At 46.8% G+C, this 8,153-nt stretch overlaps 1 protein-coding gene across 1 annotated transcript; it reads left to right on the top strand.

Moving 5' to 3' along the window:
* The first annotated feature begins 227 nt into the window (after positions 1 to 227).
* plk1 (polo like kinase 1) lies at positions 228 to 7,035 on the top strand. The gene is given in 10 exon segments (NM_213679.2): positions 228 to 754; positions 2,255 to 2,423; positions 2,917 to 3,061; positions 3,864 to 3,957; positions 4,090 to 4,309; positions 4,403 to 4,567; positions 5,411 to 5,488; positions 5,591 to 5,745; positions 5,898 to 6,080; positions 6,621 to 7,035. Coding segments are annotated over 10 exon segments (1,797 nt in total). The 5' UTR covers positions 228 to 373; the 3' UTR covers positions 6,828 to 7,035.
* Positions 7,036 to 8,153: the final 1,118 nt, after the last annotated feature.

Below are 8,153 nucleotides of genomic sequence, written 5' to 3'. Positions count from 1 at the left end.
ATATGGATTTAAACCACGCCCCCTGTCCGTTTCTCAGCCTTCTGGCTGCCAATAAAGTTTCGCGATCCCTCCCCCTCCAGTCCTTTTAAATGGCTTTGTCCCATGGTGCCCCGCGGCCGGCAGGTTTGGATTTTTAAATCTTATCAGCCAATCAGGGGCGTGCATTTTGCTTCAAAATCAACGGCGGCTGCAGGGCCGGGAGGAGTGGGATTAAAGGGACTGAGCAGCAGAAGGAGTAGGAGCTACACGGCTTCCCAGCAGCCTCGGATACTCTGCCACGTCTTGTCCCATTGCGCACCCCTCATCTGCCCAGCGCTTTCCCTTTCATCAGTAGCATCAAGCAGCTTGAGCCTTATCGCTGTCACACCGCACTATGGCTCAAGTAGCCGGTAAGAAACTGACTGTGGCCCCAGAGGCCGGTAAACCCCCGGGGATCCCCGGTTCCTCGTCATCCGTCAAAGAGATTCCAGAGATTCTGGTGGATCCCCGCACCCGGAGGCGATACCTGAGGGGGAGATTTCTGGGCAAAGGTGGGTTCGCTAAATGCTACGAGATCACCGACCTGGAGAGCCGGGAGGTATTTGCTGGGAAGATTGTGCCCAAGACCATGCTGCTCAAGCCCCACCAGAAGGACAAAATGACCATGGAGATCGCCATCCAGCGCAGTCTTGACCACCGGCATGTCGTGGGCTTCCATGGCTTCTTTGAGGACAATGACTTCGTGTATGTGGTACTTGAGCTGTGCCGACGGAGGGTGAGTATCAGCCCCCTGTGCCCAACTTGCAACTCCCAGCAGCCTCTCTCAACCCAAAGCTTTAGTCTGCCTGCTTGTAGCAATGAGCTTATGGCCGCAGGCTGATCCTCTGCTGTGACTGGGGCAAGTTAGTGTTGGGGGAATAGGGTAGGCATAATGGGTGGATATCTATCTATAACTGGTTTCATTAAATTAAATCACAACAGCCCTAAGTAGCTCATTGTGGTCGTCGCGCAAGGCTCCTTTGTCGCACCGAGGCTTGACAGTCTGGCTGGCATCCATCTAGTTCTATTGTCCCCAGCGAGCTCAGTTGCGCTTGATTGCCCTAGGAATTATTGATGCCCTAGGAATTTGCACTAGGAATTTGATTAGCGCTGTTGCTATCTATCCCGACCCGTTCCGACCCAGTGTAAGTGGGCGCCCACCGGGAACAGTGTGTATTAGGTGATGGGCTATGAAATCTCTGTAGCTGGCACTAGGGCAGGGGATATTCGAAAGCGAACTCTTAGTTCTGGAACGTTAAAGCGCAGCGGGGACCCCCTTTATGATTCTGCATCATGGTAGGAGCCCCCTAATATCTGAGGCGCAGAAATTCCCCTAGGGACGCCCGCCCCCTGCTGGCCACTTGCGTTCCCTTGGTGAGGCTTCTGTTGGGAGTCTCTGCAACACAAACCAGCAACGGACGCTTTGCCCTGACTGCCTGCTGGGGGCTCTCTCGCTTCCATTCTCTGCCCGTGTGGGTGACTGTATAAAGCCCTTTCCTGAAATGCAGGAAACCAACGAACAATGACTATTGCTGAACTGGCCCAGTTCCCTTGCCTCTGAGCAGACTTATTCTTCCCAGTAGGATTCTGTCAGCACTTATGCTGAATGCCATTGACATTGTAACACATCTAGTAGGGGTACATATGTTTTTCCTTACCAATTGGTTCAGAATAAAATCTATTTTTTTTTTCTATGTGTGGATTATTGCAGGGGAATAGCTAGAGACCCTGTATCCCCAAAACACCAGTTACTCTAGTACTGTGCCTTCTATAAATCCATTCCTCACTTATATTGTCCCCTTTACATTACAGGGGATTTTGAAGCTCAAATTAGAGGCCCTAAACGCCCCAGAGCAATTTAGGCCCCTGCAGCAGTACTTGTTTAACAGATCAGCACAAGATGTATAGTAAGGATTGGCACTACATGCCATACTATCCTCAGGAGCAATAGCCATGACACTTTATGCTTCTTATTGGGGGGTGGAGGCATTACATGCTCAGCTGAGGCAATGCCATGGGTGCTCCCACAGGTGGTAATGCATATAAGTTTAGATGGAGTGATCTGTACACAAGAGGATACGAGAGGGCAACAACAACCCACTGGTTCCTTGGAATAAAACCTATAGTTGTTTCAATGAGAGCCATATAATATTGAAGAATCTAGTGTCCACTAACCACCCCCCACATGTATTGTACTCCTAACCTAACCCCTCTAATCTCCATCTCTGCATTTCAGTCTCTATTGGAGCTGCACAAGAGGAGGAAAGCTGTAACAGAGCCAGAAGCTCGCTACTATTTGAAACAGACCATTTTGGGGTGCCAGTATCTCCATAGCAACAGAGTCATTCACAGAGACCTCAAGCTTGGCAACTTGTTCCTTAATGATGAAATGGAGGTCAAAATAGGTAACGTTTACATCTAGCTGTACTCTAATCACATGGTTGAGTGTGTGGGCTGAAAGTGCTGGAAAGCAACCCCCCCTTCTACCCAAGAGAAATTAGATATATTTATTAAAAAAAACCCTCTTTCAATAGTTTCTTAAATGTATCCACAGTATTTGCTCTTCCCACCACCTTCGGAAATTCGATAGTCGCTTCTTCCAATAAATTGTTCCTGGAAACAAGATTTCTATTGGACAGTAGCTCATAGCAGGGTCAGACTAGTCTACCTGCGAATCTAATTGCCCCCAGCATGGGACAATTCTCATCAGCCTTTTAATTTCTACAATAAGCCCACATAACCTCTCTACCATTTGGCACTGTCTTTGCCGTGCACCTCGAGTACTCTCAACCTTTCCTTGGTAGAAATTGATGCCATAACATAGTCCATCACCAGGAAATGGTCAGCCATATCTGATCTTATTGGGCTGTTCCTTAAATGTGTTCCTCTTTCCATTAGGTGACTTTGGGCTGGCAACCAAAGTGGAATATGATGGCGAGCGCAAGAAAACCCTCTGTGGCACTCCAAACTACATTGCACCTGAAGTGTTGGGCAAGAAGGGCCACAGTTTTGAAGTGGACATATGGTCAATAGGATGCATCATGTGAGTTGCTATTTTATGGTGATATGTCCTACATTAAACTTGTTCTCTATCTTGTTCTATTGCTAGCCCTATCTTAGGACTCTTTCTATAACACACAGGGATATCTATCCCATGGCATTCTGAACTGCAGCCAGCTTTCTTGGGATATTGCATCTCCTAACATGGGTCAGCAGGGTTGTCATGGTTCCCATTCCTGTCTAGTAACCTAATGTACCCTCTCCTGATACCATGGTATTGGGTAATGTTATCTTGTCAAATAGTCCTTAAGATATTTTAGTGGGCTATCTGTGCAGCTTCTGATTGTGTTGCCACACTGTTAAGGTAGCAAGATGGCTCTCTACAAGGTGGAGGTTAGTGGGGACAGCCTTCTGGAATGTCCTCCCATTGTGAGTGGTAGATTGAATAGATTTTCAACCTATAGCTTTTTACATGTCACTGGCCTATCGGAGCACAAAAGGCTCTCCCAATGTGCAACAACCTAGGCTAGGGCAGGTCCCCTCAGCCCTTTCTTGGTTCTGCTGTGGTCCCTTATTAAAACCTGTACCATGAGGTGCTATTTTTATTAGAGTTCTCTGGTGGGCACTAGGATACCATATCCAAGTAAAGTACAGGCAATGTGCAAATCGGGCCTTATTTTACCTAATGCCTGCCTTGGATGAGGAGGTGGAGATCTGTAGGTCATGATTGTGGTGGGAGGGCTAAATGATGATTACCTTGGTTAAGAATAATCATTTATACTCCACATTCTATGCTGCGTGTATCTGTCAATGTACCTCCTCTAACAGAGTCTTTATTGTACCAGGTACACGCTGCTGGTGGGAAAACCCCCCTTTGAAACATCATGCCTAAAAGAAACCTACATGAGGATTAAAAAGAATGAATACTCTGTCCCCAAGGTACTTATGAGCTCTGCAATGTAGCGTTGTCTCTGTTACTGGGTGCTAGTAGTGACTTTAAACCTGCACCTAGTTGGCTAATCCTAGATGTGCACTTCTCATTTCCTTCATGACTGTTCTGTTTCCTTTCAGCACATTAACCCCATGGCGACAGCACTTATACAGAAGATGCTTCGTTCCGAACCAACCTCAAGGCCCACGATAGATGACTTGCTAAATGATGAGTTCTTTACTACTGGCTACATTCCTTCCCGGCTCCCCACAACCTGCTTAACTGTGCCCCCAAGGTTTTCCATTGCACCCAGCACTATTGATCAAAGCTTAAGGAAGCCACTTACTGCAATCAATAAAGGTGGGTAAAATGGATTTAATTGACCATGATTGGCCTGCTAATGACTAGTTGTCTCTACCAGATCATTGGTTAACATGCAATGTTCTGTTACAGGACAAGACTCTCCACTGGTGGAGAAGCAGGCGGTTCCTGCAAAGGAAGAAGAAATGCAGCAGCCGGAGTCCACAGAGCCTGCAGACTGTTACCTATCTGAGATGCTTCAGCAGCTGACTTGTGTGAATGCAGTCAAGCCTTCTGAGAGAGCGGTTATCCGCCAAGGTGAGAGCAGAGATCATATCATCCCTGGATGAGAAACTTGGTCTATAGAATCCCCCAACACGGTGGGGATTTTCGACCATCGGTTGCACGAAAGATCGTTCAATTGGCCACTAAAAGTTCAGGGCTGAAACGGCAGATATGGAGGTTGAAACAATAGAATTCCTTCTGCCGATTCAGCTCTGAAGGCAGATTTTGCTCCGGCACCTTCTATAGCGCCCGATCAAAATCTTTTAACCTACCCAATCGGCGAGTCGACCGATATCTGCCTCCTGCGATATCTGCCTCCTGCGATATCTGCCTCCTGCGATATCTGCCTCCTGCGATATCTGCCTCCTGCGATATCTGCCTCCTGCGATATCTGCCTCCTGCGATATCTGCCTCCTGCGATATCTGCCTCCTGCGATATCTGCCTCCTGCGATATCTGCCTCCTGCGATATCTGCCTCCTGCGATATCTGCCTCCTGCGATATCTGCCTCCTGCGATATCTGCCTCCTGCGATATCTGCCTCCTGCGATATCTGCCTCCTGCGATATCTGCCTCCTGCGATATCTGCCTCCTGCGATATCTGTCGCCTCGCCGACTTGCCATACACGCACATTATTTGTGTGCGTTTGGCCAGCTTAAATCTTTGAGGAGGAATTAAAGCCTCCATTGCTCTTTACTGACCTCTTCTAGTGAGTCCGTGCAGCTATCCTGGGTTGTCCATGATTGACTTGAACTGCAACATCTGAACTTTATGGGTTTTTTTTTTTTTTTTTTTTTCCCCCCCCCCCGAGTTGCTGTCCAAGGGAGCTGGGAATACATTGAGGCCTCTGAATATAACAGTTGTTGCTCTTTTTCAGAGGAAGCAGAGGATCCAGCATCCGTCCCCATATTCTGGGTCAGCAAATGGGTGGACTACTCTGATAAATATGGATTAGGTAAGTAAGGATGAAGATGTGTTCCCGTTATACAATGCTATAAAGAGCGCAGTTATGTAGTGCACTGCATCTTCTCACTGTTGCCTTCATTTGCCCCCACAGGATACCAGCTGTGTGATAACAGTGTTGGGGTGCTCTTTAATGATTCAACGCGGTTGATAATGTACAATGACGGAGACAGCCTGCAGTACATTGAGAGGAATAATTCAGAGTCTTACCTCAACGTGCGCTCCTACCCTGCTGCTTTAACCAAAAAGGTGAGTTCTCCAGTGAAACTGCTGTTTGGTACCCCTGAATCTAATAACCCATGGAACTAGCTTGATGCTCTCCATGAAATCACAGGTTATCAACTCAGATCTATAAAGGTCTTGTTTCCTTTCCTGAAAAGCTGTATTTATCTTCTCTATAGATCACATTGCTCAAGTACTTCAGAAATTACATGAGTGAGCACCTACTGAAGGCCGGTGCAAACATAACACCCCGGGAGGGGGATGAACTGGCTCGTCTACCCTTCTTACGAACCTGGTTCAGGACACGCAGCGCCATCATCCTCCACCTGAGCAATGGGACTGTTCAGATAAACTTCTTCCAGGTAGGAGCTGAGCCTGTAATAGTGTATCTGGGGGCAGTCTTGAATCTGTGGCAAAGGAGGGGATTACTCTAAATATCAGTTAGGGTATTGTTTGGGGTGACTTTGCTCTCCTAGATGCACCTGAAAGTCCAGCTTGAAGGTCAGTTATGGTGACATTGGGGGCATTCGGTCAAATCCATAAACTGCTGTCCTACATATTTTTAGACCTATGGCTGAATGACCTGATACTTTTCTATATCTGGAACCTTATGAGCTGAGGGGTGGTCCAACCCACAGCTGGGTCTGAATGGGGCTTGAACTCAAAGTCTGACCATCTGCCTATGGTAATACAGGCATGAGTGGCTCTTAAACTACATATAGGTGGCACAGGATAATGGCAACCTGTGGTCAATCGGATATTGGGTTACAATTTCCAGCATGTCTTAAAGGGGTAATTCACCTCTTGCTACTTTTTAGTATGTTATAGCAGGGGTCCCCAACCGCTGGGCCGCGGTATAGACCGACCAGACTATGTTGAACTCACAATCTTGTCTCTTGCAGGATCACACAAAGATAATCCTGTGCCCCCTTATGGCTGCTGTGTCCTACATTGATGAAAAGCGTGAGTTCCATACGTACAAGCTGAGCCTCATTCAAGAATTTGGCTGCTGCAAGGAGCTCGCCAGCCGTCTCCGCTACGCACGCACAATGGTGGAGAAACTACAGAGCTCCAAGTCCGGTGTTGCACATGTGAAGGCCTCTGCATAGCCGGCCTGGCAAACTGTGGACTCAGAAACCAGAAACTAGTCCATATTCTTAGGTTTCTGGAAGCACCAGACCTTGTTTCGGGGTCCGAGGAGCACTCGCCTTTTCAATTTTAAGCCGAAGCTGACATGTTCTAGGGTGAGATGGATCGCTAAGCTCGCCAAGACTGTACAGTACTCGCGTAATGTTTCCATAAATATATATCCAAAAAGTGCCACTCGTTACGTCTGGGTAATCATGATATGTGATGTAGATACCTGCTGGGCTCTCTAAGAACCTGTGTCCTCTTCCTCTCTCTTTTTCTGTGTCAACGTCAGGTTTTTAATGTAAAAAATCTTTAAATCTTTTGTATATTATCAGATTAAAGTTCTTTGTATAGCTATGTACCTAATGGTTTTATTTTCCCATCCTAGAATGGCTGCTATTGGGATTTGATTCAGGGTAGGCAGTGCTGGCTAAGCAACAAATGGTGCATAAACAGGGGATCTGATTCTATAAGGCTTCATCTGCATTGGCTCTGACACTTCTATAACCTTGTATACACCTAAACATGTGATTTTAATACAGAAGTCACAAGCCACAGTCAAATGTAAAAAGACTTAGAGCAACAAGTTCATGGAGGTGCCAAATAAGGGCTGTGATTGGCTATTAGGCAGCCTCTATGCCCACTATCCACACTATCTGCTTACAGGGGGCTTTATCTGGTAGTATATCTTTGGGGTTTTTTTTTTCCCATCAAAACTTGCCACCAAGTCAGGAATTCAAAAATAACTACCTGGTTTGGGGGCACTGAGAGCAACATCCCAAGGGGTTGGGGAGCAACATGTTACTAATTGGCCACTGGTTGGAGACCACTGACATATACCAACTCCTGCCAGCCTCTACCTTGGTCTTAGTGGTGTCTGAACAGTGGCACAGATTCTCCATGGTGGGATTTTGATGGTAGTGGATCCAGAAAGTCTTAAAGGATATCTTAATTGGTGAATAATAAATTGGTCCAATTCAGTGATTCTTCTGTGCTTAGAGATGCTCCCCCGGAATGCTCTGCTGCCATGTTATGGCTGGTTTCCTGAGGCGTACAAGCTTCTATGGCAACCCAGAACCTAATGGCTCACCCAGTAATGTAGGGCAGCCAGAACCATGTATTGTATCATTAATTAGAAGCTATTTTAGCTTTCCCATGGGGTGAACTGCTTTTTTAAGTCTCCTTACACAATTGGAAAATGCATAAAGGGATTGCTTCCAATCAGCTATCAGTCATCCACACGAGCCCACAGATCCCATTTTCCTACTGAGCAGGCACTAGCCAACTCTTGCAGTCTTTCAATA

The sequence above is a fragment of the Xenopus tropicalis genome, chromosome 9 (genome assembly GCF_000004195.4).
Source record: "Xenopus tropicalis strain Nigerian chromosome 9, UCB_Xtro_10.0, whole genome shotgun sequence".
NCBI classification, from domain to species: domain Eukaryota; kingdom Metazoa; phylum Chordata; class Amphibia; order Anura; family Pipidae; genus Xenopus; species Xenopus tropicalis.
The sequence above is the reverse complement of the archived record's forward strand: the minus strand, read 5'-3'. Positions and strand labels throughout refer to the sequence as shown.